Source organism: Neodiprion lecontei, chromosome 4 (assembly GCF_021901455.1).
Source record: "Neodiprion lecontei isolate iyNeoLeco1 chromosome 4, iyNeoLeco1.1, whole genome shotgun sequence".
Taxonomy (NCBI): domain Eukaryota; kingdom Metazoa; phylum Arthropoda; class Insecta; order Hymenoptera; family Diprionidae; genus Neodiprion; species Neodiprion lecontei.
In genome coordinates this window covers 1,847,557-1,859,761 of record NC_060263.1, presented here as the reverse complement: position 1 = coordinate 1,859,761, position 12,205 = coordinate 1,847,557, and the positions used below count along the sequence as shown (strand labels likewise).

General features: G+C 41.7%; 1 protein-coding gene and 1 long non-coding RNA gene across 4 annotated transcripts in view; one reads left to right on the top strand and one right to left on the bottom strand.

The window, feature by feature from the left end:
- Positions 1 to 9,995, top strand: part of LOC124294175 — a 96,471-nt gene extending 86,476 nt beyond the window's left edge. For all 3 annotated transcript variants that reach the window (XR_006904090.1, XR_006904089.1, XR_006904091.1), the window contains 2 exons: positions 9,132 to 9,587; positions 9,856 to 9,995. This is a non-coding gene — a long non-coding RNA (uncharacterized LOC124294175). The remainder of the gene's footprint in view (positions 1 to 9,131; positions 9,588 to 9,855) is intronic.
- LOC107222401 (pre-rRNA 2'-O-ribose RNA methyltransferase FTSJ3) lies at positions 6,556 to 9,883 on the bottom strand. The gene is made up of 6 exons (XM_015661760.2): positions 9,676 to 9,883; positions 9,120 to 9,583; positions 8,095 to 9,031; positions 7,551 to 7,982; positions 7,035 to 7,419; positions 6,556 to 6,916 (listed from the first exon to the last, which is right to left on the bottom strand). The coding sequence occupies exons 1-6, from the start codon at positions 9,740 to 9,742 to the stop codon at positions 6,661 to 6,663; spliced, it is 2,541 nt and encodes an 846-aa protein (XP_015517246.1). The 5' UTR covers positions 9,743 to 9,883; the 3' UTR covers positions 6,556 to 6,660.
- Positions 9,996 to 12,205: the final 2,210 nt, after the last annotated feature.

Genomic DNA, 12,205 nt, shown 5'->3' with positions numbered 1-12,205 from the left:
AAAAATCATTTTCACCAGGTACACGATGTGTGACTGGATAGAGTATAAAATTTCGGAAAACTAGAGCAGCTTTGGGAAGTTTTCACGATACTCGACCTCTGTAGAAGGGTTCCGGAGGCTCTCGACCATGACCCCCCCCCCCCCCCCCCCCCCCCACACACACACACACACACACACACACACACACACACACACACACACACACACTAAGCGGGTACCATTTTTATTTCCCGATTGCAGGGGAGGTGAAATCGTATTTGGGTTGGCTCGCCCGGGCGCGGCCCGGACATTGCGGCCTTGAACTTGTCCGCACCCTCGGCGCTCGGTTTAACCCTGTCACCCCTTGGGGGACTTGGGAATCCAGGAAGGCAGGCGCGTACGAACCTTGTGGGGGTGGGGGTTGGAACCCGGGACCATGCCTCCTGCATGTTTGATGTAGGCTCGGAGGGAAATTATTCACAGGAAGGTCAGGGGTACAAAGTGGGAGGAAAGGATACCAGCCGGGTTCGTTTGACCGCCATTTGTTTCGTTTGTTTTATTTTTTTAATCTCTGCATTAAAAAATTCTTCCTCCTCTCGGGAATTGCTTGTGTAACGCAAATCAAGGACGGAGTACGGAAGGTTCGAGTTTTGCCGGTTTTGCCGCTCTTGTTCGCCTCGTCCCTGGATCAGCAAACGAGCGTCGCCCGTGACCGAGAATGACCTTGACAGTGGCTGAGGCATCGCGACGCAAGCGTCGAAGCGCGCGCAGCTCGTTCGATGAAACGGCGAGCAGTTAGCTATTCGGATACGAGCGTGGGTTGTGTGGGTGTTGTTTCGATTCACCTGTGTACGAGTGTTTCTCGAACTTCGCAGCTAGGTCAACCCTGACCTTAAACTCTCCCGGTATACGTCGGGCTTAACGGTCCCTTTCCATCAGCAACCCCGTACTCCCTGACGACCCGCGGGGCGAAAAGCGAGTTCTCCTCCTCTTAACCGTATATTACACAATCCAGATGCGGGAGAAGAAACTGGAGGGTTGCGCAATTCGATTACAAACCCTCGAGGAGGAGAGACAACGCGCAAGGACGATCGGGGGGTCCCTTCTCATCGTTCTACCGATTTCAAGACACCTTGAAATTTAAATAATAAACCATCTGCTCGCGTTAGAATCGCTCATACTAGGATCGGTAAATAGGATGTGTTTGTTATAATCTCGGTCGGGTCGTGAATTTGGACTCTCGGACCGGCTGTGGAATTTGTCTTGTTTGATCCGGAGCTTTAAACAACATGTCGTTGTAGAAAATAAATACTGTAATCGTACGATGGTTTTCAGGCTAATTCAATAGTTACCAAAAGCACGAAAGACGCCATCGAATTTATGTAGAGCAAAGCCAGGGTGTACAATATAGCAGGGTGGTTCATTTATTAACTTGAATCTTTTTTTCTTTAAGGTAAATCACTCGACAAATTTGTGACAAATGTTGAGAAAAAAAATTGTCGCTAAACCTGGAGGAGGTAGGGAAATATTTAGTGGTCGATAGCAATTATTGGAATATTTTTATAAATTTATTCTTGTGTGTACACCTTACGGACTTATACGTATATATATATATTTTTTCGTTTATGTTTTTTGTACAGTGATCCAATTAATCTTACATCAATCAACATCGAAATGCGCCAAACAATTCCGCAGTTGGCTGTTTCGACTTTTATTCGCAAGATTAATCGTCTCGGAGAAATTTGTATAACGGTTTTTGTTACCAAAATAGGAGTATCGGGCATCACCTTGATGTCCTTACTTCGTTTTCAATTCTAATTTATACGAAAAATGATTAATTGACCACGATACGAAAGAAATAAACTAATACGAGTATATGTATACGCAAGTCCGTAAGGTGTACGCGTAAAAATAAATAAGAAATATGAAAATAATCGGTAACGGTCTGTAAATATTTTCTTTCACTATCATCAGGTTTTACGATAATTTATTTTTTAGAGTTGCGTCACTCGCTCGTACTCGAAAAGTGGCAAAGTATTTTTCCGTCATATGCGGTAAACTGCTTTGCAAACAGTCCGTAAACTCTGGCCCCGTACCCTAGGCGTGCGTACACAGAACCGCGAGTATAACGATAACCGTGATTTGTTGTTGAGGTAGGATGACTGACTATATGTTAGCTGAATAATCGTTCCCCTATATCCTCTCACCCCGCGGCCATTAGTCGGTTTACACAGGGTATGGACACACATGCCCCTCACGTCTACGAATGCCTGTAACGTGCACGCGGACGGGACGAAGTTTCACCGCGTGCAACGGACTTTAAACGGCGATCGACGCGACTGACGAGACGACCTTGGCCTTGACATCGACCGCGCAGCGTCCCGACGCTACGCAGTTGCATCATCGCACTTACTTGCTCGGTATCGCTGACAAATGGCGACAGGTGGAAAAACGGCGGGGGCGGGAGGACCACGGAGGGCTGAGGGACCGGGATATCGGAAATAAATGTGGAACACGGAAGGAAAGAAAGAAAGAAGAAAAAACGGCAAACAAACAAGGAACGATCTCTGTTGAAATATCGACTACGAAAGAACGGCCGATGTATACGTATTATTTTCAAATACCGCTCAGAATCCGCGCGTGTCAAAGCTGCGTCGCCGATAACCTTATACCACTTCCGGTACCAGCCGCGTCAGCGCTTTCGGTTTGGAAAATTTATTTGGTACGAGGCTGATGATAAGAGGGATCCGCGCGGCATTTTGTTACACGCGTCAATGTCAGAGCGAAGATATTTTTTCCGTAATTATATTTTAATGACCGGACAATGATTGCAATAACGGAAGCGATAAGCTAATCGCGTTCCTGTATTGTTTGCTTGTTTTTTTTTTTTTTTTTTTTTTATCTTTTATATATATACAATTGTAAATTTGAGTTTTCGTCGGTTTGGCGCGACGTTTGTAATTTCTTTTTAAACATATTGGAAACAGCGTCGAATAATATTTGAAAATAAATACTGCGTCGAAATTTAAAGTACGTTCATAAGTCTCGGTATGTGTTACCTTTTATTGCCGTGGTAGTGGTTCGCTTTTTACACAATATCGTCGAGCGACGATTAAACGAAGTAAACAAGAAGCGAAGAACTTGCCAAATTTCCCGCCCCGTTACGCCCTTTGTATATTTCCGCCAAGTATAGCAGCCTGGATTGTACCAACGTAACTTGGGTTGCCGCTATGCAGGCGGCGTCGATTGCGCGCTTTTATAAAATTATGTACTCGTAAACGCGCGATTCTTTTGAAATAGAAAAGATAAAAATCCTCCAAAATCAAGGCAACTAGGCAACCGACGCCCACTCGCCGGTTCGCCGATCGTTTATCTCTGTAGGATGAGAAGAAAAAAAAAAATCCGGCTTAAAAATGACATAAGCGACCGAAGCATCCTCAAGGTTGAATTGACGCGATTTTATGCCGCGCGTTTGTTTGCGATGACAAACATACCTAGTTTGATGATGCAAATGAGAAGCAGGCGACGGTATATAACCGCGCATCGTTTTTCGCGGATACAGAACATGCATAATACCCAGGTACTTGGTTCCCCGTTTATCATCCGTAAGAGTATTAAAAAAAAAAAAATAGAGCATAAAAACACGAAACGTTGGATTTTCTCCTTCGCTTCTCCATTCCGCTTGGTTTAACGAGCCTCGGTGGTCGTAGCACCTTCCGTAATCATAACGACGATGCACATTCGTATAACAGGTACATCTATCATATATCATACCGAGCATTCGGAGTCTCGCGTCCTTGGTTAAAGCTGCGCGTCGCCGCAGCTATTTCCTAGCATGATGCACTTGACCTTCGCGTCGTTTACATCTAGGTAGGTAAACACGGAGCGGGCATGTATGCCCACCTGGATGTGTGCTAACCATCGACGGCATTATGCTCATAATCGAGCGCATACGTACACATGGAGGTAGTCAAGTGCCGCAAGACCATTGGTGCAACTATGCGAACAAATGCCCTCGGTATTGTGTGTGTACATATGCACGACATGTAGGTATACTTCTCTGCCCGCCTCGTATGCCTAGTTTGCATAGTTTTAGCTGCATACCTATAGCGACATGCATGCGTAGATAGGCCTTAATAGAATCCGCTTAAGGGTCAAGTTCATTGCCAGATTGTAGACTCGTCACGGTCTCTTGTTATATAAATTATTGTCTACGATTGCGCAATGCAAGATACGTATGTACGTTGTACGTACAATAATGTTCAACACACGGTATACATGTATATATGTATACCTAGCAGATTTCGTATTGTTGAGAAACAGGGATCGATCCAAGCGATCAATCGAGGGGCGAGAAACGGATATCGCGGATATTCTAACCAGTGAAAACACAATCAAATTTTTATCTCAAACAATTTTATTTCCTCGATTTTCTTACAACCGTTTTCACAGCAAGTGGCTCCAAATGGGAATGCATTTGTACGTATACCAACACAGTGATGGATATATGTCACGGATACACGCGGCTGTTACAGGGTTGTTTGAAAATAAAACAAGGTCAAGTTTAACGGAGGCCACACGCCCCGCTCTGTAATGACGATTTGTTAATATGTATACACACTCGGTATATTCAATTTTACCGCGATGTTGTATACGTGCTGTACGCTTGCTATCGGCATACATATACACATGCATGTATAATTACACCGCGTCTGCGATCTATATCGACACGAGCGATTTAGTATTCGATTTTTATTTTCTCTATTTTTCACTTCACTCCGCTTCGACTGTTATACGCAATGTTATACGCGTAGCGGACATTGTAACGTACGCGAAGCAGGTACTCGGACGTTAATTGTTTATACTTTGAATCCTGACGCCTGATGGTTAAAGTAATTACAATATACCGCCTGTATGCATGGATATTAATTATTCATCGTGTGGGTATAATGCACGTGTGTTTTTATGCGTATGTAAGTAAGTATCGTACAATGTTTAATACAAGGATGCTGTAGGTAATTAAATATCTATACGAGACAAGCATGTTTATGCGGTATTTGGATATAATATGCAAGCAATATGCATTTACCATGACAATTTATTTCTGTATGTAAAATATGTACGTTTCAGACTTTGCCGTAACTTGACTTTATTCCGTGCGTGTGTTGAGAAACCGTATTTACAGTATCGATTGAACAAACAAAAATGACGCGAGGCGTGAAATAAAAGTTCCCTGGTTCGTTTGCGTAGTCTTTGACCTTCAATAATCCGCGTTTCGCTCTGTACAAGTTCAAAGTTCAAGGACACTCTTCGCGTTATGTAGGAAATAAAAAAAAAAAAACGCTGATAGAAAGAGAAGGAAAAAGTAACGCCGTATTTTTACGCTCGCCTACGACGTATTACTCAAATTTCAAAAGTCTGACGACATTCTTATGTTTGAAATATTCTATCGTTATAACGTGCGTATACGGTATATGATGAATAAAATAATACACCGACGAATGGAAGAAAATTATATTCCTAGTCAGCAATATTTTGCGAAAAAATTGTTGAGATTACTGTTAACTAAGAGTGTTTGCAATATGATTTTCTTCTTTTCGTGATAATTCGTTGACTGGCTGTTTGTTTCGCGTGGGTAAAAATAATCTGGCAAATCAGACGCTTGTAGGTGAGGACGGAGGTATCGTGATTTTGTTATTGACCGTTATACCATTGTACGGAAGACTAATTATCATTAATAATTATTATTCACGTGACATCGGGCAGAGAATGAAAAACGGGTGCCTTGCAAATAAACATTTGCGATGCACAAATTACAACGGCATGGCAATCTTTCTCATTACTAATTATAGGCGTTTAAAATTGTTTTTTTCTCTTTCCACAGCGGTGAACTTTATTCATCCAGAAATTAATGAAGCGTGCAAAATATTAAAAAAATTCAAAAAAAATAAATGAATAAAAAAAATGGTAAAGCTAGTTAAGGAAAACTTGTCTCGATGTTCGATATGTGAATGGTATATAGAGATCTGAGACAAATTCTAAATTTGAAAATATATGTGAGAAATTGCCGCGATTTTATATCTGCCTCCTGATATGTTTTGCTGAAAACTTGGCAGTTTGAATTCGGATAATTATTGACGCGATTATCCACAGTGCCAAAACGTCGTATGGAAATGCCCTCTGCGTGTAATCGAATTCAGTAAGCAGGAGCTCTTCGACAATAGATACGTGATTAGAAACGTCATTTCAACACAAAGTTGCTGATTTGAAATAATAGGCAATAATATATAGCCCCGTATCTTAGAGCACTGTAATCCTAAGTAAATAGAACTGTTTGTACGAGGTGATTGCTTTATACCACTCAAAATGAGACTATGTTTCCGAGATAGGATAAGTGAAGGAGATAAGTGACAAAAGACAAAACGTACATGTTGTCAACAATTAATTTTTATTCAAAACACGTAGAATCGTAGACGACGGCGCTTGAAGGTTTCGAAAACAATTCATTTTTCTCATGCACTTACATTGGCGGCTTATTTTCTTAATACACGTTTTACAACGATTAATCGATATGCATTGATTACGTGTGCGTGTGTGTGTGTGTTTTTTTTTTAAATAAATATTTCGTATTTTTTACGGGAATCGAATGCCGCAGTTCGTATGGGAATTTGAATTAACCTGTTATTTAGCTTTCTTAGCTTTGGCCGCCTTGGGTTTACCTCTCGGTGGCTTTCCTCCCCCTTTGCTTTTTTTACCGCGACCCTTGGTCTTGGATTTCGCTTTGGCAGCTCTCAAATCTTTCTTCATTCTAGGATCGACGACTTTGTATTGTCCTTTAACCCCTGCCGGTCTTATCGCCCGCTTTTGCATCGAGTGTTTCTTCGCAACGACGTATGTCACCTCCTTCTTCGGCTCCTTGTGCGCCTTTCTGTATAATCTATAAAAAATAAACAACTAATTGAAGAAACCATCGGACGCAGGTGTTTGTACAAATTTTTCGATACCACAAATACTACAATTTCATTGATTGTAATAATACGATGAGAATTACTTACGCTTTGACTTGTTTTGCTTTTTCGCCATCAGTAAGATCCACGTTGTCGATCAGTGACTCCGCCTTTTTCTTTGCCTTTTCCAACCTACGCACAGCCCTCTTCTTCTTCCTTGCCTTCGCTTCGAGCACTTTTTTGATCGGCCTGACGTTCAGGTCTTCTACTTTTTTTCTGTAATCGTCTACGAGTTCCTTCGGAACAGGCGCCTCCTTTTTCATGTGTTTTTCTTCGTCTTCGATAAACCATTCGGGTAGTTTTTCGTCGTTGAAAGCGTAACGGTTCCATGCTGCGTCCACAAGTTCCCTCCGAGCCTTTTTACTCTGCACCAGCAGCGAACCCAGTGCCAAATCCTCGTCCGTTAATTTTCTCTTACTTTTCTTTGTGAATGCTGAAAACATTCGGACATTATTGATTGAATTTGACAGTGCCAAAACCGAATTAGAATCATTGTGAAATTTCGGGGTGAGATTTTAATTACTGGATACAAGACTAATCGAAACAAGTTGTCCATTTACTTACGATTCTCTTTTTTAACAATTTCAAATCCGCCTTTCCCGTTTACTTTTTTAGGTTTTTTATCATCAGTCATCGCTTCCTCAATGTCGTAATCTGAATCGTCCGAATCGCTGCTGACTTCCTCATCACTATCCTCACTACGTGCGTTCTCATTACTCTTTTGCTTCTTAGCATTTAACTTTGCCTCACCAAGTATGCTTCCTCCTTTATTCTTCAATTGCTGTGCCATTTTGTCAAGTTCAATATCCGCGTCTCCGTCGTTTTCTAAATTTTTAAATATGTCCCTTTCATACCACAGCTCTGCTTTCTGTGCTCTTTTAGATATTTTGTCTCGTCCATCCAGATCTGTGACCAATGGATTGCTGGTAGTGTCTTCTCCGAGTCCCCTCTTTCTAGATTGACCCTGAAGAGTTTCGTTTTCAGATTCACTGAGTCCTGTGTGCAATATAATTTGACAGTTATGCAGATATTCATAATGTGAAATGGTTATAAAATGTCTACAGCATCAGAATAATTAGAAATTGGGGTCGAGGAATGGATTACATACCTAGCCCGGATTTATCACTGTCCGAATCATCTGCATCCGTGTCTTCAGGCTCACTATCTTCCGTCTTATAGTACTTCCCGGAGCTGTCCAAGTGCCCTGTGTCTTTTTCGTACCTTAATTTTTTTGGCAGAAAATTCTCGTCGTCAGATTCTGGTTCACTTTCAGCGACCATGTCAGGTGTTTGGTCTATGACGGTGTTCAAATGCTGGCGTGTTTTAATTTCTTTCAAGTCAAACATGTCGTCTCCTTCAAGCTTGGGCCCCTCGTCTCCTTTGTGTACCATTTTCAAGTTCAATCGATCGTTCAATTTTTGTCTCTCTTTGTTGGCCTTCTTTCGTTTTCTTTTTGCTTCTCTCAATTCTTCCGCCTTGAGTTCCGAGATTTCCTCTTCAATCGCTAAATCTTCTTTGTCCTCTTCATCATCCAGGGTCAGCGGCCTTACTTGGTCTGTACTTTCGTCTTTGTTCAGAGTCGATGCTTCTGCATCTTCTTCGGGTTTACAGTATTCCTCCTTCAACAATTTCCACCAAGCTAACAGAGACCTTAATTCTTTCCTACCCAAGACTTTTATATCCTTGCAGCATTCTAATATTTCCTTGGTTGTTTTTGGATGAGATGCTATTCTCTCGTCGTCGATATAAATTTCTGAAGCATATTGCAGTGCTTCAATTCCGCTTTCTCTCGCTATGAAATCCGAGACAGACATCTTATGATGGAGTGTATAGTCGTTCTCAGCATATCCTTCAGCTTTGGCTTTTTTTGCCTTCTCTGGATGAAAGACGTTCAATTTATTCTTGGACTCGACGTCCAGTTCGGAGAAAACATATTTGGGGTCCAAAAATTTAGGGTCAAGCTTATCCGGTGCAATGTAATACTGACATACGACAAATATTTCTGCTGACTCGTTACGCGAAGCCTGAGGCTTTGTGGCATGTACCTGAATCGAAAACAATATGCGTTAGCTGCTTAAATATTTATTATTTAATGTTTGCTTGGATCTGCTAATACATAGCAACTAATAATACCTTCTTGAATAGTTGTTTCAGGACCCAGACAAGCGGATGATAATCCTTGGACCTGAAGACTTTAGTGACAAACCATCCTCCAGGTCTGAGAAATTGTGTGGCAACTTTAAGAGCCGACAGAGTCAAGCAGGTTTGCTGATAGGCATCGTGCAGCCAATTTTTACCAACATTTGGGGCTCCGTCGTTGAGAACAACGTCAGCCTTCCACGTTTTCAACTCTCGGGAGATGGCGACACGACATTTGTCCGTTGTAATGTCTTCGGTAATGCTGATACAGCCGGGTATCGGTTTTATCGGAAATAGATCTATGCCGATGACGATTGACGACACGGGCATGTTCTGCCGGGCGACTTGCATCCAACCACCAGGAGCAGCGCAGAGATCTATGCATACTCTGGACTTTTGCAAGAATTCGAATTTACGATTGAGTTGGATCAACTTGAACGCCGCACGAGATCTGAAACCTGGGTAAGGTAAAATTTCAATTAATATCAAGCCATTGAAAAAATGTGGATAGTTTTAAGTTAGGTTAGAATTTCTCATATAGAGCACTAACCTGTCTCCTTGGCTAACTGATAATATTTATCCTTCCGCTGCTTTCCAATCTTCGACTTTTTACCCATTTTGATACTTTCATTAACGGTTTATTATCGGAAGTTCGATCACCAACTTGCGTTCACTGACGCTCCTTTTCTACTTCTCACGTGGTGATTTATTTGGGCCTTATTGCTTTCAGGTTATGGAGCACAAGAGGTTATGTTAATCGCTAACGTGCGCTGGTGCTGGACGCTTGCGACAGCCGACGATACTCTGCGATGGGGTCTTGTGAGTTTCGAATAAGCGTAACTTGCCAACACATGATATATCAAAGCGCGGAACATCGATGCCGGTACGTCAGATGCCTGTGCAGGTGCTGCATATCCGTTATTAATCCGCTGAATCCGAGAAGAAAGCTACACCAATTTCCTGACGACGAGCATTATTAATTAACTGTGGAAAATGAATTCATACACCACTTACGAGAGAATCACGTTTACCAATATAAGTAGGAAGTATTTTTTGTATGTAATATATCAGATATTATTGCCAATGACAAGTATCATCTTTATGCCTTATAACGGGGAAACCCATACTCTGTAAGATATGAGGTGAAATAAAATAAATAATAATATTGAAATATGAAACACTTTCTTGTTGAAATTGAAAGAACTTGAATTCAGACAATAGTTTACTTGCACAACTCGATTCCGTCCAAAAGTAGCCAGCATCGTACACCCACAATGCAATCAGGTCTAGGATTTTTGTCGATTACAGCGGTAAAATCTTGTTATGTTTGGGAAGCGGCTGATTGGATTTAACCACGATGAAGTTTTGGATGAAAGCAGTTTGACAACAGTAGATGAATTCTTGAACTAGTTCCAATTAGACGTAGTGCGTGAATAGGGAGCACTTTGAAGTTAGCAAACAAGAATGCATGTAGACAGACACGATCGGTATCGACAGCAATCAATTGATCAGTCACTCTTTTTGAGCGACCCCCCTGAGCCGGGGGGGGGCCAGATGGTTTCCTGGTGCCTGACGGAATATTAACAAAAAATATCTCGGATTCCGTTGATTGCTCAGTACCATTTTAACGAGGTTTAAAAATATCGACGTCACTTTATGTGTAAAACAAACTGCGAAAAGTTACACATTGCCGCAAGCAACGGATTAAACGCTACAGTCAAAGAATGCGAAAATTGATCTGCATTTTCTCGGCTTTTTGTTTGTGACGATTTTGGAAAGTGCTGGAATAAATTCTTTGATGCACCATTCCGACGTAATTCTGCAAGAGAAAACGATTGGACGCAGTACCAATACGCTGCGAGCAACATACGAAGAGTTAGAGCCGAAAAACGAGAACCTGAATTTTCGACATTTTTCAGCAGGTGCTTTTTTCCTCGTATCTTCTCTCCCGTTGATCCCACGCTCCTTTTGCTGCGTTTTCTGAGTTCCTTGGGGTCCAATTGGTCGGGAAAGAGTCATACGAATCAATTCTGAGACGAAAAATTTTTTGGTCAAAAAAAAAGGAAGGTTAACCCCTTTGTATTTTTGGCGAAAATTTTCGCGATTTTCAAAAGTGCTGGAATAAATTAATTGTGGCACTATTCCGACGTAATTTTGCGAGAGAAATCGATTGGGCGCAGTCCCAATACGCTGCGATCAACGCATCGAAAGTTACAGCCAAAAAACGAAAACCTGAATTTTCGACATTTTTCAGCAGGTGCTTTTTTCCTCGTATCTTCTCTCCCGTTGATCCCACGCTCCTTTTGCTGCGTTTTCTGAGTTCCTTGGGGTCCAATTGGTCGGGAAAGAGTCATACGAATCAATTCTGAGACGAAAAATTTTTTGGTCAAAAAAAAAGGAAGGTTAACCCCTTTGTATTTTTGGCGAAAATTTTCGCGATTTTCAAAAGTGCTGGAATAAATTAATTGTGGCACTATTCCGACGTAATTTTGCGAGAGAAATCGATTGGGCGCAGTCCCAATACGCTGCGATCAACGCATCGAAAGTTACAGCCAAAAAACGAAAACCTGAATTTTCGACATTTTTCAGCAGGTGCTTTTTTCCTCGTATCTTCTCTCCCGTTGATCCCACGCTCCTTTTGCTGCGTTTTCTGAGTTCCTTGGGGTCCAATTGGTCGGGAAAGAGTCATACGAATCAATTCTGAGACGAAAAATTTTTTGGTCAAAAAAAAAGGAAGGTTAACCCCTTTGTATTTTTGGCGAAAATTTTCGCGATTTTCAAAAGTGCTGGAATAAATTAATTGTGGCACTATTCCGACGTAATTTTGCGAGAGAAATCGATTGGGCGCAGTCCCAATACGCTGCGATCAACGCATCGAAAGTTACAGCCAAAAAACGAAAACCTGAATTTTCGACATTTTTCAGCAGGTGCTTTTTTCCTCGTATCTTCTCTCCCGTTGATCCCACGCTCCTTTTGCTGCGTTTTCTGAGTTCCTTGGGGTCCAATTGGTCGGGAAAGAGTCATACGAATCAATTCTGAGACGAAAAATTTTTTGGTCAAAAAAAAAGGAAGGTTAACCC